Raw genomic sequence first — 25,786 nt, 5'->3', positions numbered from 1 at the left:
AGCGTCCTAGAGAGCAAACGGCCAGCCACAGCCTGCTTTGCTTTTCACTAGGTGGAAAGGGTGTAATGCTTCCAGAATTAATTTTTTTTTTAATAGCCTTGAGGACTGGGTCTGAAAACCCCACTGCAGGAGTATTGTTTCATTACACAGAAACAGTGTCTTGATCTTTCTGTGTTGCCCTGTCCTGCTTTGTGTTCCGAGTTAAGGGTGGTAGCAAAAACACTGATGTGCTACAGTGAGGTGTGTTCATGTCACATCAGTAAACCCTCTGCAAGGAAAAAAAGGTTTTAGAAACAATACCCAGGTTAGAGAATAACCAAAGAGTTAGAGAATACATATTGCTTCTTTTTTTTCCTCTAAGAAAAGTCGCTAGGGTCTAATTTACAGGAGAACAGACAAAAGGTGAAACAAAACAGTGGGCTTTACCATTCAAATCATGATGGGCATCTACACAAAGAGATCTCACCTCACACCTACTTTTATAGAAAGAGGATGAAGTTGTGCTTTAGCACATGCTTTACACAGCTGGATGAAAGGTTTAAAACCTCATGAAAATATGATGCCTCCCTCTAGTGGGTTCTTTTTGTGACCATGTTTTATATGGAGAAATTACTTTATAATGCTTAAATGCTTTGCTTTTGAACAGCTTTATATATACTTAGCCTGAGTTTAACAACTCAAATCCATGCAGCCAGATTGTCAAGCACTATGGAGCTGTTAGTGTGCCATGTCAGTGAGATCAAGCTTTTGACCCTGCCCATGAGCGTGTGCAGCAAACATCTGCATTAAGAGTTACAAGCTCAGATTCTGAAGCCACAGTAGCATTTGTCAAAGAGTTCGGGGTATGAGAACCACAGTTAACATCTTGTTTTTCCTTTCAATGCTTGTGTCTTACCTTTATTAAAGGTGTTACAGAACAATAGCCACAGCATGCCAGTCTGCTAGCAGAAGGGGGTTAACAGTGGTAGAGAATGAAAGAGGATATAAGCAACTTGTTTACAAATAGTTAAGTTGTTCCCTATTCATTTTTTTTGTTGGAACAGTGATGCTGATTTAAGAGTGAGAGAAACTGCCTCTGGAGGATACCAAAAATACATTTCTTCTGCAAATGATCCCAAGCTCATGCTTCACAAACTCTTGAAAACTGTTTGGAAAATTAAGATAACACTGTCACTCCAGGAACTTTCTTCCTTTTTGGATAACTGTCCACATAGGGCTTCCATAGCTTATGGAGAAATCAAGAGATCTTTTTCCAAATATTAGTAAACTTTCCTTTTCACAGTAGCATTGAAAAAAATCTGTATCTTGCTCAAATGCATCAAATCGTGTAATATGAACAATCTACAGCTGTAGATTTGATTCTCTGAACACATTCTAGTTTCCAGCTTACAGCAGAACCAGTCCAAAGAGACAGAAGTTAGCTTACTTGGCTTCAGAGGACCTTACACAGTCAGTGAGGCAAATGTCACTAGGTCTGCACTTTAAAGATACAGAGTGAAGAAGTTTTACTCATCCATCATACCTTTTATTTTCTAATATCAGTACGTGATCATCTTTAAGGAAGTTGAAGGGTAAGAACTGAGGAGCATACCAGCTGCACTTTACAGATTAACAGCCACAAAAATAGAAAGCAACTATACGATCTCTGGGTTTCACAAAACTAGTTTTCATTTGTAACACTTGACGCAACAAGATTAACTGCAACAAGTGAAGAAGCTACATCTGTAAAGTGCTATTTTTTGTTATAAGTGGCTAAAAAGCACAACTACAACAGATTTGGGTATTCGGTGGTTAGATTGTCGATGTCCTCCAAATCATTCATTTCAGGCTCTGTGTTTTTTGATGAAATTGATTAGCCCGTTTGTTGAGCTATCATGAGATGTCACTGGAGCATCTGACTCCAGTTCAGGCTCAATTTTCTTGGCAAGTTGTTTTCCAAGCTCAACTCTGCATTTATAAAAGCAGAAGAAGAAAGAAAAACATTAGTGTTAACAACTTACAGTACTTACTATAAGTCATTGACATTAAAAATAGGTGCCAGTAAAAAGTAAGTTGACAGTGAACACTGATGAATGTTCTTCCCTTCACAAAATTACTGACGAAGTTAATATCATTCAACTCAGTGCCATTCATAAACTGGAGTTCTCACAGCTGCTTAGCTGAACAGACAGCTCTCAAATTACAGGATGTCTAAAAAGAGTAAGTTTTGTTTTAAAAGTTAAGCAGTCTTTTCCCCTTCAGTACTAGTTTGTGTTATGCAGCCTGCCCCAATGCAGAATGCATTCAGCTTGCTACCATCCACTGTTGAACATGACATCACTCAGAACACTGATTTGTAGCACCAAGACAATAAACAACAGCTGAGCTGCAGGCCTGAAAGCCTTCCCCAACACTACAGCATGCTATCCAGGAGTTACAGCCACAGACAGGGTAAGAATCTAGGATATTCCAACAGCTGCAAGAAACTAGGCTGGTTCTACAGCATCCCCACATTCCATAGTTAGTTTTGGATGCCATTCTAGATTTTTATATGTTACAGTAAAAGCTGTACTTACTCCTATCCCAATCCTGATTTCAGAGTTTATAGCAGACATCAGCTTTTATTAGACAGTCTTCCATTTTCAGTTTCTACTACAACATTTTAGTTAAAGAACTTGCTGTGGTAGCATAGCTCTAAGAAAACATATACAAAGAAAGACCTACCCTTCAGCCTTTAAGAGAGCTTAGTGTAAATGCTATTCTAGGCCTGTAGAGCAAACTTTCTCTTCAAAATAACGCCTCGCAGCATAGGCAGGTTTTACCTGAAAAATCTTACTCATTTCCCAATCCTTTTCTCCTGCATAAGTCTTCATACAGTATGTTGTACAGTTAATATTACTACAGATTAGAAGAATCTGATTAGCTCCTGATTAAGTCTTCTATTTGAAGGTGACAAAGTGACAAACTCCTTGTGAAGCTGCTGTTCTCCACATGGAGCTCTACTACGATCCTTGGTCACAGGTGCAGCCTGCATTAGACCTAGGGCTCCTATGTATGAAGACATCTGCCAAGAATGTTCTTGTATCTCCAGTATAGGAAAAATTAAGAGGTGGTCAGTCTTTTGCTTAACAAATACCATTCAAACTGCCTACTAAGTGTTTCCAGAGGTAAAATAATTCTTTTTCCCCTTCTATAAGGGAAAAGAATTTCCCTTTCTAATTCTCAGAGCATGTGTGCAGCCTGCTTGACTATTTTATTCATTACTGCCTCTTTTCTGCATTCATAGTTTTTTTTTTTTTAAAATCAAACTAAACAAAGATCCTTAGCTAAAGTTGTATCTACAAAGTCATTATGCATGGCTAAACAAGGATACGTGGTGACCTATCCTCAGAAAACCTGTTTTCATTTAAAACTGTCCTATAATCATTTGCTTTAAGCGTAACACTTATTTTTTTCATTGTCTTTTCTCTAAGTCATGACAGATTAAGGAATACCACAGCCAGTAAGTACACATGAAACAGATCAAAGAGACTTACCCCCACTGGTCATAACTGTTAATATCCCAGACAATTCCTTGAACAAATATCTTGTGCTCATACATGGCTATAAGCAGAAAAAAAGATTTATCAATAAAGTTTATCAGAAAGTCTTAACAAGCATTCACAGATGAGAGATCTATTTACTTACCAATGATGGCTCCCAGAGTGAATGGGTTGAGTTTTGTAAACATGATGGAATTGGTTGGTCGATTTCCCTCAAAGACCTTTCAAAACAAAAGTTACATTGTTATCTACTATGCTGTAAAACTCACACCAGAAACTGGCAGTTTATATTTTCCTTATAGCTGACATTGGGTTATTTGTATTAGCAGCAAATACAAAATCCTGAAGGCTTTAAAGGCTAACAACTTCAACCATAAAATTGTATCATTTTCATGTTTTATTACAAACACAATGGCAAAGTGTTATCTCCAAGCACCATTACTAGCTACTATGGGCTACAGTAAGAAGTAAAGCACAAGTCAATATCCCAGGGGCAGTGATGAGATAGCTCATCTTCTCTGAAATGCCTCAAAAGGCTTCCAGATCAGCATGCTTTAGCAGGAGTGCCATTCACAGGCTGCTCCACTAGACCTGACAAGCCTGACAAGGTAGAACCTGTTAACACAACCTTCACAGCTGTCAGGACAGTAGCACTTGACAGCCACCGGAGGTCACTGCCCCATTAGCAAACTCCATCAAGCAGACCAAAACAGCTGTCAAGTGCCAAAGCCTGGTTACCTTATGGGGAAGAAGCTTCTCCAGAGCATCTCCACTCAGTCCTGCTGCTTGTAGTTCCTTACGCGCTTCATCAGCAGTCTTTCCTTTCATCAAGGCCTCAGTCTGAGCAAGGAAGTTGGCCAAAAGGATCTAGCAAGTAAAAATAAAATCAACTCGAGCTACTGTTTCCTTAGCTAGAATAGTGCTTGAATCTTGACCAAGACCTAGTCTAGAGTTACAGCTCTTGTTTTTAACACTATGGCAATAAAATGTGCAGTAGTTTTAACTGTACCATGCTTACTATTGCTTTTTACCTCAGAGTGCCAGGAAACTTGATTACTATTTTAATAGGTCATATATCTAAAGACACCCAGAACTGCTTTGCAGAATCCTGCCCCCGCTGGAACTGACAGCAAGCCTCCCAGTGAGAACAACGGAGCCAGGATTTCACACACCCCTTTCACCCAGTATAGTCTATACTTTTATCCCATGCTACACTATATGCACGGAAAGCCTCAGAGTGCCAGGAAACTTGATTACTATTTTAATAGGTCATATATCTAAAGACACCCAGAACTGCTTTGCAGAATCCTGCCCCCGCTGGAACTGACAGCAAGCCTCCCAGTGAGAACAACGGAGCCAGGATTTCACACACCCCTTTCACCCAGTATAGTCTATACTTTTATCCCATGCTACACTATATGCACGGAAAGTCAGGTTGTCCTGGTTTTGGCAGGGATAGAGTTAATTTCATTCCTAGTAGCTGGTGCAGTGCTGTGTTTTGGATTTAGGGTGAGAACAATGTTGATAACACACCGATGTTTTAGTTGTTGCTAAGCAGTGCTTACACTAGTCAAGGACTTTTCAGCTTCCCTGCTCTGCCGGACTGAGAAGGCTGGAGGTGCACAAAGGGACATTCCATACCATGTGACGTCATGCTCAGTACATAAACTGTGGAAAGCTGGCAGGGGGGGCCACTGCTCGGGGACTGACTGGGCATCGGTCGGCGGGTGGTGAGCAATTGTATTGTGCATCATTTGCTTTGTACATTATCATCATTATTATTATTGTCATCATTATTTTATTTCAATTATTAAACTGTTTTTATCTCAACCCATGAGTTTCTCACTTCTACTCTTCCAATTCTCTCCCCCATCCCACTGTGGGCTGTGTGGTGCTCAGTTGCCAACTGAGGTTAAACCACGACACAGGTACAAAGATTGGTCAAAGGTAACCAACTAAGATGTACTTACTCTATATGAAGGAAAATCCTCACAGCATACCACATACCAATCCCTACCAATACAGTAGAAGTTTGTAGTTTCCTATTCCCTGCCTCATGTTAGCTTGCAAATTCACGTGTGGTTTTGTCCTACCCGTTACATTGAAGACAAACTCTTTACTACATCTACAGTCAAATTAAACCTTTTCTTCCCTTCTTTTGCAAAGTCATCTTCTAAAACTTTCACCTGTACTGGTGTTACTTGACAAAAAAATTACTATTACACAATTTAAATAGCACTTGTAATCTGAAATCATGACAAGACTGAAATTTAGTGAGGAAACATGCTTTTTCTGAAGTATGCAGTAAGTAGTAGACCTGGACGTGTTTCCACCTATGGAACTTAAATTGTTAGACATGGTTCACTGGAAATCCTTAGTTGGATTTTAGCATTAGGCTAAAAAAATTGGACTGGTTAAAAAAGATATCTATGTGTAGAAAGCTATCACCCTAGCCATGCTAGCATACTCATTAAATTTTGTCCCAGAGTTTAAGGCTTGCAACAGCATCTCCAAGGAAATTTTCATCAGCTGAGAATTTGGTTCTTCCTACTCTGCATGAATTATACTCCTTACAATTCCTACAAGGAATTTTCTCTCCAAATACTTAATTGCTCAACTCCTTCCAGCCTCAGTAGGCCAACAGGCCACACCATTGATCTGTCTCAAGAACTGCGGCTGCAATTTCTTCAAGAACAAAAATACCACTGTATTACATATAATACGTAATTATAATTTAGATATTTTCAAACCTATTGTGAATGTTCATAGAGCCTATGTGTATAGTTTCAAAGGGACATTTAGAAATCTCGCACACTGCAACACTGAACAAGCTTCAATGCCTTCAGCGACAAGAAGATACAGGTGCCCTGAGAAAACTTATTACCTTGTGATGCAAGCCATTTCTGACTGGATGCTGGGTCTGAACTGGGATCAGAAAATCACAGGGAATCATGCGAGTTCCTATAAGAAAAGCCACGTTAATAACCCTGCAACAGAAAAGTCTTAGAAAATCTTCAATTCTCACCCCATTTTCAGCATTACTGGAAGACTCTGCCACTTCAAAAACCTTTCTAAAAAAGCTTTTTGTTATTAACAGCAGTGGGAAGTGACAATACAGCTCAGTAGTTTCAGCTTCAGTTGACACTCCTTATTGTAGAGTTAAAACCTGCATCTTATAGCATTCTAAAGCCGCTAATTAAGAGCACCATAGCAATGTGATGCTAGGTTAGGTAAGAGCCCAACCTCTAAACCAATGTCAATTCTGCAGACTCTTCCAGCTTTGTAGACATTCAGAATTTAATTCCAAAACAAGGTATTGAATAGTTTCAGTTTACCTTGATGAATAAGCTGGTAAAAAGCATGCTGCCCATTGGTGCCAGGCTCTCCCCACACAATAGGGCCAGTACTGTAGTCCACACGAGAGCCTTTCTTGGTAATGTATTTGCCATTAGATTCCATATCACCCTAAAAGAAGGGAAGGGCAGCATCACCTTTCTTGCAGAACCACAGTATCAGTACAAGTTTCCATACATGCGTCAACTATGAGTGCTTCTTGTTTATGGAAATTTCATAAGTATCAGGGATATAGCTGCTTAATTTATGGACACCAAGATAATGGATGTCTGAGGAAAAAAGTCTCTAAATTAACTGAGCAAATAAGCTGGTATCAATCTTGGCACCAGTCTCTTTAGGCCCTTGATTACATGAATTTAAGTGATTGCAATTTTAACCTAGAAACATGCATTCAGGTTCTAGAACCAGGACAGAAGCATATCTATGTATTTGCCTCTTGAAACCTTTACTCTTCCTGAGCCTTACCTGCTGAAAGTAGGCAGCAAAGCGGTGCATGTATTGGTCATAGGGCAGAAGGGCATGGGTTTCACATCCATAGCAGTTTATATACCAGACCCCTAGCATGGCCAACAGAACAGGCATGTTCTTCTCCAGTGGGGCAGTGTGGAAGTGATTATCCTATGTGACACAAAGGAAAAGAATTACACTTTTGATAAAGCAATCATCATCCCTCTCAACTCTTAAATTGTTTTTATTGTTGTTTTGATCCAGGGAGAGCTTCCCAAGCACAGCCATTTTAGAAGCATTGAGAGGACATGGGAACTTCAGAAACCAACCTGCCTTCAGTTACCTTACTAACAACTCTGTTAAGAGGAACAAATCTGAAATAGGCATCCCACACTCACCATCCAGTGGGCTCCTGCAAGCAGGCTCTCAAAGTTGTCAAAACCTAACAAGGGAAAAAGTCAGTTTGTATTTACTATTACAACTGAAACTTGATTTTTCTTGTAGAGACAATCATAAAACAGTTGCGATTCTTTGTATGCAGCAAGGCTCCCAACTACTAATTGAGTTTAAAGTTGCACTTTGACTTCTGAAGTTTGCATCCCATAAGCCAGATGTATTTAGTTATGATTAAAGCCTGGACTTCAGAGCAAGTCCAGCTTCTTGAAATATACTTCAAAAACCTTTGCCTAAAGTCCCCATTCAGGCACAATGAGCAACTGGAAGGAAAACAGAGGCATTAAAGCCAGGCTCTGTATTAAAGGCTACATAGTTTTCAGCAAGTTTGAACACTTAGTCACTTAGCCACAGTGGGAGAAACATCCCCCCCAAAAAGAGGGCAAGGCTAGTAAGTACAGCAGGGATTTCTGTGTTGATCTGAGGAGAAACAACTGTAATAAGGTCTTCCCAAAGAGAAAGATTCCCCCCACTTCCCTGTTCTCTTAACAATTCACCCGATTTTTCTTTGCTCTATAATTAGGGTATTTAAATCACCATTCATTTTCACTAATGAGTAGTTTAACGAATACCATCCTCTCCTGCAAAGCCAGAAATCCTGATTCTTATATGGAAAAATGGAGATGGTGGTGAAGTGTTCAGCAATCAAAGCAGCAGCTCTACCTATGGTCAGAAGCCAGCTTTGGGAGGTGAAGGATGTAAGAGCAAGAAGTGCAGATAGACTGGCATGTCAGCAGTCAGCACCAAATCTGTCTGACAGCAGAGATGAACGGTTTATTGCAGACAAAACAGTAAGTGCTTGACTGAAGTTCATTTTGCTGATCACATAGGTTATTCTACACATGACAACTCCTAGTCATATCATTCCAAAAATGCCAAAACCAATGTTTTTCTTCTAACCTCAGTCTAAGGGAATTCCAGCTTTTATTTAGAAAAATGACATTACAGTTTCAGACTTTAAATATCTGAAAGAAGTGATGAGGGCATAAATGCAAGGCTGCTGAACAGCCTGCTCACCAAGAAACAGCAGTTCTAGATATAACTAGATATAAAGGAAGAAATTTTTTTACGCTGAGGGTGGTGAAGCACTGGCACAGGTTGCCCAGAGAGGTGGTGGATGCCCCATCCCTGGAAACATCCAAGGTCAGGTTGGACGGGGCTCTGAGCAACCTGATCTAGTTGGAGATGTCCCTGCCCACGGCAGCGGGGTTGGACTAGATGACCTTTAGAGGTCAAACTATTCTATGACTCTACGATTCTTAGAGCTCTTTGTACTCTCCACCTGCATTCAGGATCTGCAGCAGAAATGTCAATGCTATCCCATAACAATACAACAAGTAGGTTGGGATCAATTTAGGGGGTCTACGTTTGCTCCACAATCAACTGCAGATAGAAACAGCATTTCTGTATCATCAGGCCCTATAGCCTAGAAGAACAAGTACTGGGGACAAAAGGAAGTAATAGGAGAAGGAAATAGTTAAGGCTAAACAGAGCTCGTATGCAGAACTGGAGACATAGGATTTCGATGTTTAGTTGTGTATGTACTCACAGAAACTAAATACCCTACTCTTAAACAGTTTAGGAAAGTCAGTTGCAAGGTCTAATTTTCAACACTGACATGGCTTTACATAAATCAGGCACTTTTGGCTATGCAAGTACTAAAGAGATGCAATTTGACTATTTGTACCTAAGTATGGGTAATTTCCAAAACTGCATGTACAGTACTAAAATCTCAGTGTTTCCCTTACATTACAGATTGTTTTGTAGCACAAACATCCAACTACTCAGAGTAGGTTGGGTAAAATATTTGCTTCAAATCTAGTCCACAATCCACTATTGTTAATGCACTTTGTAGTTACATTCCTGAAGCAAACAGATTAATTCTTGGCATTGTTACATCATAGGAATACCTACCAATATGCAGGGCAATGGAAAGACCAATGGCAGACCACAGAGAGTAGCGGCCACCAACCCACTGAAAACAAGAGATTGGTTTAGACAGGAGATATGCAAGGCTTTTAAATTCAAACTTATTCAAACTATTAGGAAATAGCAGCATGTGTTTAGACTATTTTCAGCAAAATCAATATTCTTTCTGGTGATAATTCACTACACATTATATGGCATGGTCAAGGGAACTTGAACATTACAGTAGCCCTCTAATGAATCCTTAAGTATGCATTTTTTGAGACTTGAAAGTTATCCCACTTGTCTGATTTATAACACCTGTTGAAGCAGATCCCTTGACGATTCCATTTCACTTCCAAATACTAAATTTGCAGCTTGTATTAACTGCTTTCCTAATATCACTCTTCTATAGGTAAAGCCTGCTTCAGCAAGATTATGACACTAGCTAGGGAAAGGTAATGCTCTAGATAATTTCTGAACAGCAGCTTTAAATCTTGTTTGTCATAGTCAATTGTCACATAGTCAATGAGACATAAACCAACCTATTCCTGATTAAGTATAAGGGCCAAGACTAAGGGCAGTATACTTAAAATATGCATCTGCTATAAAATTAGGCTCCCATTTCTGATGTTTGACCTTTACAGGCCTAGATTATATACAGTAGACCCCAACAGTCAAATGTCACAGCTTATAATAACTACTTACACAGAGGAATAAACTAAGACTTGTATCTCCTGTTACCCAACAGCTGATTAGACAGCCAGGAATATAGAATGTTCCTCTTCAGACCTTTGACTGCAGGATTTTAATGGAATGGCCAAGAAAGACGACTGTTTTGTTTGCCTGACATGTTCTCAATTTGCCTTTAGTTATGAGTTTTCAGATGTTTCAGTACAGAGAATACAACTACCATAATTTAGGTGTTTTGGCAGTTTCCTGACATCTAGTTAACATTTTCTGAAGCAAGTTAGATTATTCTAACAGTTAACATCTACCACACAACATTAGACATTTACTTACATCCCAAAACTCAAACATATTCTCTGGGTCAATTCCGAAGTCTTTAACTTTAGGCTAGAATAAAAGAAAAAAGCATGTAAGAACACCATAAGTAAACCCAACATTCTTAAAAAGCTTTATGTCTAGCAAATAAAAAACACAAGTTGGGTACATATTAAATACACAATTCCCCAACTACATCCTCTACTTTAAAAATACATAGCATCCATCAGAAAAAAGTATAGTGATCTCTAGAAATGAAGCTATCACTATTCAGTAGTCTCAAATAATATCAGTGACACACACTCATTTTCTGATCAAAGTGGCAATATAGTAAAGAGTTCAACTGACATTCAGTTTACATTTTACAGAACCAGAATAGAAGCAAGGAACTTCACACCACAGTACCTGACAACCTCTCAATTATTGCAGTCTTTTTCTAAGTGCTATTGGTCTCTCTACTTCATACTTCTGCATGAAACACCACATCAGGGTACATCATATGCTACAGATTATTCACACAAACTACCTGCATCACTTCAGCACTTACTTTGAGGAGTCTAGGAGAGTAACATTTTTTCCATATAACTGCATTCACACACACTTAAACAGCTACAGGTAACACTCATTAGTAACAGGACAGTCATTTCAAGAATAAGAGATCTTGATTTCAGATTTAAAGCTCTAGCAGAAAAAGCACAAATCTATAATGAAGGTCCAATCTTGCTACAGTTCATTACTCTGGAAGTGTTCCAGTTATTTTCAGTAGAAAAAACATGCTTCCTTTCAAGAGGAAGGCTAACTTATTGGTATTGAAGTAATGGTGTCTTAAAAGATAGCCTCATCTTAAATCCAGTAAGGAAGCCTATCTTAAAGGTACATAGAAAAAAGTAATAGATTTGTTATACTTACACCATTGGTAGACAAGGCAACAAAATGCTTGGCCACAGCTGAAGGCTTAATAAAATAAACAGATTGTTAGATCTAGAATGCTAGTTATTTTGATTTCTGGTCATAAAGCTGATCTGCTACCATTTACACTTAAACAAAATACCGTTATCAACTTGAAATCATCTTATTCACATTCAATGTGGGATTTGGCAGCATGCCTGTCTGAAGATAATATTCTGATAATATTCTCATGAAGCCCTCTGGAAGCAGTCACTACTTAAGGAAATAGTGTCCTGCTCTAAGAGTATGTTACTGGTTTGGAACATCAGTAATACCACTTTGGAGCAGATGGAATTTGTTGTACATGTGCTACCCTTCCAGCTAGGGTCAAAAGATCAAGACAACTGGAATTACTGATAAATCTCAAACTCCAGATTTAGACTTTGGTCTTTCCCTAAGTGTTCTGGTGAACAACGATGAGTTGTCTGCAACAGTAGTGTAACAAGGAATTTCAAAGCCCAGCTTTCAAACTAAGTACAGCTACCCTGACTGGAACAGATTAAAGACCATCTTAACCTGAGCAGGCAGTATCTGCTTTTTTCTTTTAAAGGTTAGAAATAGGAGAGAATGAGCCAAATACAAGGATTCTATTCATAGCACAGCCATCTGCCATAGAAATGTCAGTATATCACTCCAACCATAGCTTAATTTCTAGTTTTTAAATATTTGCCAAGAATTGGAAGGTAATGCCACATAAACACCATATTCTTGGATTTCCCTGTCAGTGGTTCCACCAAATTATTAGCCAGCTCTAAGGTAAATGCTACACTTTATTACTTAACAGGCAGGATTTGGGGGAACAATGCATGACAGCCATTTATAATGAAGAACTAGTGGTTTTATCACTTTGATCAGACATAACAGCCTGTCACTAACCATGAAGCACTGAAATGTTTTATGTACAGCATTTGCTGAGCTTATGTTTGGGCAGCTATTGGCTCTGCTCCAAAGCACACAGAATGACCAGGGAGAAACTGCACAATGAAAAGCTGTTGCATTTTGTTACGTAACCTAAATATATTAGACTTACATCATTAGCAGCATGTAAGAACCACTCTTTAGCCGTTTCTGCGTTGGTGATAGTTTCTTGGGTGGTGAAAGTCTGCACATCATAAAACAAGGAAGTATGTAAAACACTGTACTTAAAATTGAAACAAGTTCAGGTTGCTAAAACATCATGTTCCAGATAATCAGAGCAGAGTGATTCTAGATGTTCATAACAGACAGCTGCTGCCAGATTTCAGCAAAAAAGCAAGCTTATCAATCCAGTAAAGATTAGTGTTGCTAGATTTACCTATCTAGTTTTAAACTAGCATATATCTGGAACTGGAATAATTATCCCCACATTTCCTACCTCCCCCTCCAAACTGTTATGCAAAACCTCAAGACTGTAATTTTCATATTTAGTGACAGACTAAAGTAGAAGTTCTACCATTCAACTAAAAAGGAACTAATTGAGCATTAAAACAGGATAACCTAGCTGGATTGTCCTCTTGTTCTTCAATTCCTACTTTTTCATGGAGGAACACTCATTTCTGCTAAGACTCTTGTCATAATTTTGTTTTGCTGATTAGAGGAAAACATTTTCCTGCTTCATGAAGTGTGCACAGAAGTTCAGTCATGCAGTTTTGCAAATATCTACAACCATTCTGATTTACTCAACCATCAAAATTTAGCTTTAAGGGTGAACACTAGATTCAACCTACTCTCATCCATCTCCAGAAATATTTCATTATGAAACACAAGCCTGTTGCAGAAAATGAAAAAATGCCATTCATCCTCTTCCAAATATATCCAATTATCTAACTACAGTCTGGCAAACAGAAATTGAAGTGTTACTCTTTCAATCTGGCGGTCTTCTAAGCCTTTGAACCGTGACCCTTGAACTCAATTATTCAAAGTGACCATTAGTATTACTTTGTGAAGTTTCCTTATTACTTCGTAAGTTGTTGCTCAGCTGCAATATTGCCAAGATAAGATAATGAGCTCCACCGTAGAGCATGGCCAGCCTTACACACATGTTCATTTGTTGCAGATTCTGTCTTCAACAGCAAAAAGGTTCTACTGTGCTTTACAAATGAAGATGACCCAAGTTACATAACTATGAAGTTTGTCTTCATCAGTTTTCTCTGCTAAGACAGAAGCATTCCTCAAAGGAAGATGGCAGTTAGCAATTATGTTTCCAGAATAAGTTATTAGCAAGCCAAGGCTTAAAAAAAGGCAGCTATTAAGTCTGTATTCAGAAATAAGTGTCATCTTATAAACTACCCAGCAGGCTATCTTTACCGACTCTTTGTAAGTAAAGAAGCTTAGATTTATAGTGCTCAAGGAACTCAACATATAAGTTATTTGGTGAAGATATTTTGTTGCTACCCTAAAACAGAATGATGATTCCCAAACCACATGCAATTCATTAATGCAAAAACCAGCATTTAACAAGTAACACTGTACTTAAGATAAAGGACCAAAAGTAACTTTAAATAAAAGTAAGGAATGAGACAACAAGATCTTGAATTTCGAAGAAAAACTACATAGGATCCTACATTTAACCCACAGAGAAGTACAGTAAAATAAACTTTTGTGAATAAAGCTTAAACTTGTGTTGACTGAGAAACACACCCTAGACAACATGAAATTGCTCATGTGTCTTACTTGTTTAGGTTAAGTCATTTTCAGCACTTGTCTTCTGGATCCCTAAGTATTTCAGTAGCAACACAAGCTTGTACTGCAAGTTTAGGATGAATCACAGCAGACCTGTTTAGAAATAGTCCACACTTGAAGTCCCTGATCTAGAGCCTCCTGTGGACAGATCTCTATTCTGACTGAATCCTTTATGGTTAGAGAGGGTCACACCCCAGTGCTTATACTAGACATACCTTTGATGCAACAATGAAGAGTGTAGTGTCTGCTTTAAGCTCAGCCAGGGTTTTGGCTATATGAGTACCATCAATGTTGGATACAAACCAAACACGAGGGCCTCCCTTGGAATATGGTTTCAGGGCTTCAGTTACCATCAGAGGGCCCTGGATAGAAGCAACAATTAGATTTTATCTTCATTACAAGCATGTACATGCACAAAAAGATGTGGAAGATGTATAGAAGTCAAGAGCTTACCAAGTCAGAGCCACCAATCCCAATATTGACCACATCAGTGATTGCCTTTCCAGTGTAGCCTTTCCATTCACCACTACGCACTCTCTGTGGCAAGAAAAATACTGCAATGACTATGTTATACTTACACTAAAGTTAGTGATTCTAACATTGGAAATAGGCTGTGTTTTCAGGCATTGTTACAGAAAGTCTCCAAAGACAACTTTCAAGCTTCTGGACTTTAAAGCCTACACTCAAAGCTACCTTCTTAGCTCCACATTTGGTTATGTCTAAGATACTTTAAGTGTCAGAAGTCTAATGCACGTATTTAAAAAACACACTGCAAGATCAAACTCCTTCTGTGTGGACTGCTACAGCATTTACAACAGTGTTGGCAAAGGCAAGAGAAATCAAGCTAAAAATTAAAACACCTTGGGCATTAAACTATTTGCGACAAATATTTGAACCTGAAGGGGTTCTTTAAATGTCTTTAATTAGAAGCAACTTCACTCACTAAAATGGAAGACATTAAAATATGAATAAAGCCATGGAGAGAGATTTACAGGCAAACCAAACATCCAAAAAGCTTTTCTATTGCATGTATGTTTTGCATTACGATTTATTTCTGGGCTTCACCTTAACAACACATAGTACAGGTTTCCACTATTCTTGCTGTTTTAACAGTTACTGAGAGTTCTGACAATTACAATCATTAAGTAGTATCAAAACACTGCATTGAATTTTGTCCATCATGTACCACCTATGCAATAAATTTGTTCCAATCACAAAAGGAATCTTTCTAGTATCATGCACACTTCTACATACATTCCCCAATTCTAAAGCAATTTTTCTACAGCAAATCACCTGGTTATGCCGATAGTTGCTCTCCTTCCCTACAGATGTTTAAGTTAAAGTTTTTTGTTCTTCCAAACAGAAAATCCATTTTTAGTATACACCATTCCTGTAACCTGTAGATGATGTTGCCATGTTTTTAAAATCCCAACTGAAACAAGCATCTTTGTTAATCTTTCCAAAGGAACTGCTTAACAAGATTTTTATTTTGCAGAGAAGATACATCTGCATGGAAAGTGATATTCACAGGCTCTGATGATTGAAACCATCTAGCAATAAAGAGGGTGGCACCAGTGAAAACTCTTGTTTTGCACTACCAAAATCTTAATCAGCTAAAAACTCTACAGTGGAAAAAAAAAGACCATTGAATTTCTGTGGCCATTCAATTCTTACTTTATCTGAAGAAAGTACCAAATTCAGACCAATTAGTGTCAGTTATTGTGGTTTTGGCTTTTATCCATTAGGAACTGGACATAATCCAGGCTCATTTTGTATAGGTTAACAAGTACGAGTTGGCAGTGATACTGGCTACTACCACCCAGATAAGACTCACAATAGCAACCAAGCAGGTCCAGTTCCTCACAACCATGTTTAAAATGCACTAAAACTATTTGGTGAGCTTTTACTGATTAGTTTTATCACACATAAATTTGACTTTGTTAGAGTGCTCTAGGAAGTTCTTCAGAAAATTTCCTCAACTGATCTGACAGATGCCTCCATTTTAAATATGTACAGAATCACAGAACAATTAATGATATTTAAATGCAGCAGTTAACCATTATCTTCAACTAGGGAACAAAAAACTTTCATGCTGCTAAAGCTGCAAGCAGAATAGAATCATAAAGGAATCTGACCTCACACCAGAAGATCTTTAAGGAACTATTTAAGTAGAGCATAATCAAATTGCAAGTGAGCTGGGAGCTTCTACCTCTCTCCTGATTTCACACCATTTTTAAGAGGCAGTTTCTACTTGATAGAGTCAAGTAGTTGAAAAATTGGCATTAAGAAATAAGGCAATATTTGAATGGTACTTAATTATTTACAAGGCTTCTGAAGTAAACGGAAGATTACTGCTAAAAGTGCAAGATCTAGAGAGCCCATTAAAGAAAAACCCAACTGTGAACAGAGAGAGAAAAGTGAATCATACTAAAACCAGCTCCAAATCCACGCTTAAGCCAGAACTATTACAAACCTCAAACAAGGGCACAATAATTCATGTGAACCAGCCTGCAAACAATGCTTTACAATACACATGTAAGAACCTGGCTGGGTATAGAACAAATATATGAAAAATAAGCTATGGTGGTACTTTATACCTGGCAGAAGTGTTTCATTTTGTCCAACACTTTGTTTACTTCTGGAACAACATCCTTCCCCTCTACAAGTATTGGCACATTGGAACGATTTCTCAGAGCAATATGAAGCACAGCTCGGTTCTGGAACAAGAAGGGAAAAAATTGATGAAGCTGTTTCCAAGCTAAACCCAGGGGCCTCAGGTGCCTCATCCAGAAAGTAGTACAATCTTCAAGACTTAAAAATCCTTTAGATTAACTGGAATTAGTAGAGCAGTAGTTTGCGTGTGTATACACACACTCATCACCAGTTATCTAAATCACCCTCATTTCACAGAATCAGTGCAGAGGGCTTACAAAAGCATATAATATGCAAAGTAAACAAACCGCTTATTTGTTTACTTTGAAAACAAAGCTCAAAATCCCTTGACAAGCATTTAATGACTGAGGTTCAGAATTCAGCAATATTCAGTACTCGGTGATCTTAATTATTTTGGCATGCTTCAGGTATACAAGGATGAAGTTGTTTCCTATTAATGACAATACTGAAAATCAATTATAACAAGCAGCCAAAGTATTTTCTCTGGCATTTTCTCAATTATCTTGAGTAGTCCATTTCATATAGGAAGAAACAAATATGTATTTTAACATTTAGCAAAAAATGAATACAATAGCCACATTATTCTATCCACTGCCCACAATTAAATGTTCCCTGAATACTTGCACACCAGGTATGTAGGTGGTAGTTATGAGAAAAAATCTGTTAGCATGCACCATATTATATTAATTCTCCACAGTTATACATTAGTTATACAAGTATACATAGTATGTACAAGTACACACATTAGTATACACAGTTATACAAGTCAAAGCATTGAAATCTGGCCTGTGATTTGCCTGTTCAGAAGCGTAACATCTTTAATCCAGAATGAAGGAGTATCATCAATACTAATGAACAAATTAAAAAATTAGTCTGCTCTACCTCATTGTTCCTCACTACAATGAGAGGCATTGTGAGACAAAGACAACACAGACAATATGAACTGCTAAGTTATGATTTAAATACCAAATGCTAGTTCAAAAATCATTGAGTTTGTGGTTACTGACTTGGAATATGAAAAAGCTCTTTCAGTTGCTAATTATCAAAGTGTACCCACTTAAATTTGGGGTGAACAGAGGCAATTTTTTTGCAACACTCAGCCATGGAATGGTACTATTTGGTAAATACTGCTCACTATCAGGCTTGAAGGAAGCTTTGTCTTGATCAAGAGAAGCAGTCATATTTGACCTGACGTCTACTGTTAAACAGAAGTATTTTCTAAATATCAAGTGGGCTATGAAGACTGTCCCTATAATGAGCAGTCAGATATGAGTTACCTTGTAATGCACTTGTGCATTGTCTTTGTGCCATATCAAGCTGCAAGTTTTAACTCATTTGGGACAAACCTGGCAATGACACACTTGGGTGCACTATAAAGAATTTCCACATAAGCACACACCATACAGGCAATGCCTGCAGCACCAAATACAGACAAGTCTTAAATACTTAAGACAAACAGCTAAAAAATGTTCTAAATCAGAACAAGAGTAGTGGACAAGTCAGTTCTTGCCGTTAAGCACCTCCCTTCTGTCTTACTGCTTTAGGTTTATTCAGTCATGTTGTTTGACGGCATCCTGTTTTTAGGGTCTCATGACAATTTCACATTGTCCACATGCTCATATTCCAGAGCCAAACCAACTTCATTTTGATATTCTATACAAACAGAAAAAATTAAACAAACCAAACCTATTTCCAAGTCAACTTCTGACTGTAAATGAGAAACAGCCTGATAATAAAGAAGACGTTTCTAAGACTTATCATGCAGGTAATTGCTACATAAAGTTGCTATATCAAGACAGTAGCAAAATAGGAAGCTAGCAACAGAAGTCAAACACATCACAGTTTAATATTGTGCTTAAGCGCTTTCTGTGAAAATTGCATCCTTTTGAGAAGACTTCAGCTGCTATGTTTGGTCTCATGTAGACAATGAAGAGGAACTCCATAACATATGGTCAGAGATGGGCTAACCCTATAATAATTTGTGTTGCATGAGGCTAGTGAGAGGCAGTATCTGAGAAAACCATCCGCCAGGTAGATTTAAGACTTACCACCCTCTTTTCCCACTTCCTTTTTTCACTAACTAGAATTACATCTGTGAATTGAAGGCATTAATACAGAAGGAAGAGGAACCATTTCTCCAGTGAAGCTTTATCTGTTTCTGCCTGTGCACTTTCACAAACATGTAGCATTCAAACAATACAATGTCCAACTGCTGAATTATTTTAAGCAAACAGCTTGTGCAACAGCTAAATCAGTCAATAACCAAGTCAAAGGAAATACTGATTGCTGTGAATTTACCTCAACATACTAAATGCCTTTAATATTTAAGGCAGACTAATAAATCACACTATACTGTTGAGTTTCCAGTTTTCATCCTATTTTTTATTTCAGAAAAAGGGTACAGTTGGTTTTCTGTATGTTTTAGTGAAGATCATAATTACAACCTTCAGATCTATAAGAGGAACATACTCATCCTCTTACTGAAATAGTCAGCTAATTTCCCAAGATTGTTTATAGTATCTACTGTTAAACATACCCAAAGATAAGTAGCATCAACAACCCAAAGCAGAAAGTCTTACACAATCCTCACTAAAACTTTGTAGGCAGTTTACTAAGCTTTATGAACACTGACATTAGGCAAAAGCATGTAAGGGATACCTGGAATGTAATACTCTGTTCCATGGCCTTTGCAAGATCTAACTCATCTTCCTCTCTACAAAAGAGGGAAGAGAAGACAAGAAAAAAAAAAACCACCAAAATCTCTAAAAAAAATTAAGATATGTGTTGAAGGGAGGATTGAATAGCTTTATTCACACACATTTTCTTCTGTATTTTTGTCAGAGGTGTAAAAATTTCTCATCTAAGTAGTGCAGCAAACATTACAACCACTCAGCATTTCAGAGTAGCAATTAGGATAAGTTTTTTCAAGACTTCTCTTACACAGATGCATGAACATCCATAATATATAGGGACAATTGAGGGGAAAGAAAGAACCATGGACAGAAATAGCCTTACCTCAGTGAAGTTGATCTTCTCTCCACTGAACATGCGCTCTCTGGCACTTTCCACCCCCCTTGACTTTGCCTGAGAAATATAAAATAGATCCCTCTTATTAATAGTAGGAAGACAACATGCACTACAAAGGTCCAGCTACATTAAAGAGTGTGAACATTTACCACATAAGACAGTGAAACAAAAATTATATTAGGTTAAAAGACCCACTAGATTCTAGCATAAAAATTGATTCTCCTACTTTAAAGCAGGTATTTTTATGCAGGCTGTTTATTTCCTTAAGAGGTTACGCAGTAACATGTGCTAAATGACCAAGATGCAATGAATCCATCTTAATTACTCAGTTTCATCTTGCCATACTGCTACAGGATTCATTAATGATTATATGTACCAGCTTAGATTTTTTTTTTTTTTTAAACTGAAGAGTAGCAAAAGTAATTTTGTTATAGCTAGTTTTGCTAGTTCTCCCCTTTTTCAAAATCTGTGTCCTATCTGGTCTAAGCCTTTGGCTGAAACAATAATTACAGAAGGGTTGTAAATATGGACACCATGCTAAATTGAAGCTAATGAGACAGACTTTCTTAAAATACATCAACTGAAATTGAATCTCAAAACTAAGACTGCATGACATTTGAAGAATTGTTTCAACTGCAGGTATAGAAGACATCACCTTCTCTTACAACTGTATATGAATTTCTTATTTTACTGCAGACCTCAATAACCATGCCATATGCCAGCTGGTCTGTTACACAGACAAAAATCTTGCACAGAAAGATCTTGTACAAATCTTGTACAAGAAACAGATCTGTGCATTGAAAAATGGCCTTGTACCATGGGGCTAAAGGACAATGCAAGACTTTGAACAGTGCCAAGATTTGTAAACAGATGCCTTTTAACTTTGATGGTCTCAAATTCAGAGCTAAATGTATATAAGCAATGCTAGAATAATCAGTTGCAGGTAGAAGTTAACTTTTTTAAAAAAATTATTTGGTTTATTAATTCAACATTTTAAAGAGTTACCAGTTCCATCAGCATTTTCATCACTTCTTCTGTAACAAGGTTCTTCGAATAATCCAGTAAGATATCCCCATGATCAGTATTCAGAGTCAAGCTGTCAAAACAAACAGGTTGTTTAATTACACATTCCTGAAGAGTGACTGTTTTAAGCAAGACAATGATAACTCCTCTACAGATTACAAAATAATTAGAATCCTAATTATACTAAGTTAAAGACAACCTGAGGGACTGATTTGCCCCACAAGTTTCATAAAATGACCTACTAGTGTGTGTTTTAATTGAAGACCATGATTTTCAACAAGCTAAATTATAGTGTCCACTTTCTGCTTGTGAAAGTCCAAATACAATGAAGTGTATTTAATGCACAGTTGGACAATCACATTCTGTTTTCACTGAGCCACTAGCATTCTCTAGCAATAATTAGCTTTTTCCTAATATATCATAGGTAAAAAGCTTACCACATTCTTTTGCTGCTAAAAAATTAAACTGTCTTCCTATAGGTCCTTTCAACAAATAGTCATTCTTTTATATGGAGACTTGAACAAGCCTGATTTAAAATTCTATACAGTTTCACGTACAGAAGCATTCTGTCAACTACTATGCAGAATTAAACCCCATTTCTGCATGATGTAGTCTCACTGTCTTTGACTCAGTGGAAGTCTCCAAATTATTTAACTAATCCTCATCTGAAAGCTATAGCCTAACACTTCAAAATACAAGCACTTTTAGGTTTACATCCGAGATGAAACACAGAAATGGTAGTCCAATAGAAATCAAGTGAGCCTGTTTGTATTTACTAGCCTTGTATCTATGTGATAAGTTCTACAGTCCCTCTAATCCTTTACAGCACTTCTCCTTTACAGCACAGTTTTTTACCCATTTCTTCTTTGCACTAATTTACAGCCAAATATACACATTTATTCTAAACTGAAGAATCGAAGCTCTGTAAGTAATTCAGTAGGCCTTCTATAAAAGCACAGGTGGCCTTTTATATCTTACTCTCACTTTTGCTCTGCATGTGCAAGCCACAGGAAATTGCATGCATCTAAATTCTCAATGTTTCCACGTTGTTCATTATCTCCCCTGCTTTTTCTTTCCCAATACCTGGACACAGAAATAAGCACTGTTATTTTAGTGACCACGTGTGTCAGAGACTTCACAGGGACAAACCATCACATAATTGCTATTGCAAACAGATATGACAGAGGCAAGATTCTGCAAAGGAATAATGGAGCTGAACTTGCAACAACAGTAATAATCAGCAAGGCCTGGACATTTGGGTGGTTTCATTAACTTGAGGGAAAACACAGTAACATGTCCTTTTTCTGGTCTTAAAATACAAGAGACACTAGATAAGGACAGGATGGTGTCTTCAAGCACAATCTTAGAAGAGCGTTTCTTTTATAGGTGAGAACACAAGGCAAGTAAGGAAAAACAGTATCAATACTGTTAATCACCCTTCTCTTCAGCAGGCTACAAACAGTAATCCCGAAACCCTGACCATCCAGTGCAAGGATACCTGGAATATGGTTAGCTAAGGGAAGGACTGCTGTCTCTCAACCTGCCAAATTTGCTATTTATTGACACAATACAGAAGAAAAATAAGAACAAGTCCTGCAAGTCTTTGAGATTTGATGCAATTCATTTACAGACAGGTCTCAGATTTGAACACATTTTCCCAATGATACAGCAAGGCCATTAGTATACTAATACTTCTTCAGTTTAAAGAAGTAGAACTCATAAAATTCTCATCTACAGTTTAATACAGATAGTCTTTCCCAGTGTTCTACTCCATGACCATGAAATCCTGACAATCTTTTCTTTATGTTTACCTGACATATGCCTTACTTATACAATTCATTGTTATTTTACTTCTATGAATTAAAAAAAAAAAATCAATCTCACTAGACCTAGATGACAAAGTATCCCATGAAATTCTGGCTGGATTCAAATCACTACTCATTTGAAGAAACTGCAGAAAGATGGCATCCCAAAACATCTCATGCAAAAAAAGCAAGCAATGGCTACCAGATCTAACTTCCCCACACACAAGGTGGAACACACAGCAGGCAATGTAATCTTATCTCAAACCCTTACACCAAGAGATCCACTTTTATTTAAACAGAAGCCCCAAACCCTGCAGCTCAGTTGCATTCTGCTACACTACCCATTCTGCAGTGCAGCAGCTGATGGCAGCACTAAGCAGGTGGAACAAGAACCTTGTCACGTAAGCCACATCCACATTTAAGTGATGCAGCCCTTAATCTGAAGGTCACCCACAGCATCTCAGAATGATTTTATCTCCCATCTAAACACAAACTAAAGCAGCTGAATGTAACCCCTAAATGTATTATTACACATGGATTCCCTGGTGGCATGTCTTCCATTTAGATTGGAGGCTCTTTCTGATCCTTCATAATGGACAAGCCTACTAGCAGGAGTGTAATACTAGCGCTTTGTATCTTGAACTAGCTATTTGCATCAAGAGTACCTTAATATATACCTGGATGCTGATTATCTGCTGAGTTTTATGATAGCTGCATCATATCAGTTTTAACCCCTTCAAAACTAGGACAGTTTTTCTAGTGAACAACCCATGTTTTTAAGACCCACTGTTCCTACCAGACCTTACATTTAGGTGGCAAAGCAAGCCAAAGGTGTACTCTACAGGTTTGACTACACTCCCCATCAGGAAAACAGGATATACAAATTCTGAGGAAGAAAAAAGGAAAAAAGGAAGACAGGATCTTCTATCTATAGTCTGTAGGACACAGTGAGTGTAAGGTTCTTATAATAACATTAATAGATATTTGTGCTCGGAGATAAAATATTCAGATTAGAAGTTATTCACACCAGTCTGAAATTTCTCCAGAACCAGCATCAGGAAGCACTTTTACACAGGTAAAAGTTTCTCTTTTCCTTCCAAAGGAAGGGAGATAGTCAGTGATTTTATGATAATACCTAGCAGAACTAACTGAAATGTATTCATAAAGATTAATTTCACATGAAGAGAGAGGTGCAAACTACAGCGAGGACCTTGTGGCCAAACCTCCAGACCACTTAGGCTTTCAACAGATGTTAACTACCATCATCCTGCTGATCTGGCTCATAAAGTGGCAATCAATGAGAAGTCTACAAGCAGATCTGTCAAACTAACCCAGGCTGTCAGTTCTGCAATTGTATTTTGCTATGAGAAAGTTCTCCTGGTAGTCTAGAATGTGTTGGTTTATCAGGAAACAGGACTGAAATCATGAAGAGAAAGGATTAAGATAGATTAACTGAATTTAAAACACTTCAACTATTTCCTGTGGGCAGCACAAAAGGACATTAAGTTGGGCAGCTATTTGAAACAGATAACCTTGGTAAAGAATATTTCACAAAAAATATGATAAACACATTCTAGGAGACACACCAACTACTTTCAGCATGCAGAAAACACATTAGAGATGAGTATGTGTGCCTGAAACAACAGCTGTCAAATATCTTCTCCTTGGTTAACTGTACACAGTGACAGCATAACACTCAAAAAAAGTCTAAGTATATTAAGCATTCACAAGAGCAATTAAATACAGACTATTTGAGATTGAGAGGGTGTATCTTATGGTTAAAGTAGCTTGGATAATATTAGAGTGACAGCCAAAGAGATTAAGATACAGTGCTATCCCCAGTAAGAGTACTCGCTTGAGCCATTCAGGAAGCAACCTTGTAAGAAACTTCTTGATTATGCCTTTCAATTTATTCAGGTAGTTTGCTTCAGCTTTCCTTTGTTCCAAGGATGTTACCAAATTCAGTCTCTTGGGATATACTGGAGATAAGGAAAACTTGCAACCAGAACTAGATCTACTAGAGATGAGCTAGTAGATTTGTGTAAGATAAAATTAATAAAGTTCTTTAACAGTATAAAAAGTTCTGTTAGAAGAGCCAGATGAAGTCAATACTCAAAAAAATTAGCATAGCTTTTCCATCAATGCGAATGACATTAACTCTTGTATGCAGGACTTCATATGTAATGTTTAATTACAATTTAAAGAAGTATCCAATGAGCTCAAAAGGAAAGAAAAGTCACTTTACCTAGGACGCTAATGAAAAGCTTGATACACACAACAAGTCTTACCTCAACACTTGAGAACAGAAGCTCACTATATAGATATTACCCATGCTCAATTTAAAACTCAAGTCAGGGATGCATCTACGTAGTTATTATACTTTTCAGATTGCTGGTGTAGTCCAACAATGTAACCGCACACATGACTCCTCATCACAGTCTCCAGTATACAGAAAACATTAGTCCCACTTTACAGGATGAGACTGCTGAACATTATCGTACTGCTTCCACATCTTACTTCCTCCTCTAGCAAAAATATGTTGCAATGCATTTTCTGTTAACATGAAGAGTATGAGGCAAGGTAGGGCTAAACCTGCTAAACACCCCCCCCCTTCCCCATCTCAGGGCAGGGGTAGGCACCGCCGTACTACTGACAGGTAGGGGCACACGGATGGATGGCTCCTCGTGATCTTATCACGGAGCTTATCATGACTAAGCACACGGGTGCGAGACTGAGAAGTGAAGGACCCACAATGCCACTGTGCGAGCCGCAGCCCGGCGCTGTGCTTCCCGGCACGTACCCTGCTGCAAGGATGAGTCAAGGACGAGCATGCACGACCGCCCTCCTCGGGGGCTGCCGAGGAGCGGCCCCCCCCGCCTGGCACCTGCCCCCCGCGGCGGGGCTCCCGCCCGCCCGGCTGCCCACGCCGCGCTCTCAGGAGGGATCTGCAGGCCCAGGGCCCAT

General features: G+C 38.2%; 1 protein-coding gene across 1 annotated transcript; it reads right to left on the bottom strand.

Annotated features, from left to right (window-relative positions):
• Positions 1 to 1,498: 1,498 nt before the first annotated feature.
• GPI (glucose-6-phosphate isomerase) lies at positions 1,499 to 25,154 on the bottom strand. Its single transcript, XM_009282868.1, has 18 exons — positions 25,111 to 25,154; positions 21,000 to 21,090; positions 19,983 to 20,051; positions 16,892 to 17,011; positions 14,748 to 14,831; positions 14,510 to 14,656; positions 12,664 to 12,735; positions 11,595 to 11,639; positions 10,704 to 10,757; positions 9,690 to 9,750; positions 7,721 to 7,764; positions 7,341 to 7,493; positions 6,857 to 6,986; positions 6,406 to 6,482; positions 4,260 to 4,388; positions 3,667 to 3,742; positions 3,516 to 3,582; positions 1,499 to 1,947 (listed from the first exon to the last, which is right to left on the bottom strand). Exons 1-18 carry the CDS (start codon positions 25,152 to 25,154, stop codon positions 1,824 to 1,826), a joined length of 1,587 nt encoding a protein of 528 aa, XP_009281143.1. The 3' UTR covers positions 1,499 to 1,823.
• Positions 25,155 to 25,786: the final 632 nt, after the last annotated feature.

Source organism: Aptenodytes forsteri, unplaced genomic scaffold, assembly GCF_000699145.1.
Source record: "Aptenodytes forsteri isolate BGI_AS27 unplaced genomic scaffold, ASM69914v1 Scaffold70, whole genome shotgun sequence".
In the NCBI taxonomy this organism is placed as follows: domain Eukaryota; kingdom Metazoa; phylum Chordata; class Aves; order Sphenisciformes; family Spheniscidae; genus Aptenodytes; species Aptenodytes forsteri.
Note: the sequence above shows the minus strand (reverse complement) of the source record. Positions and strands in the feature narration are given on the sequence as shown.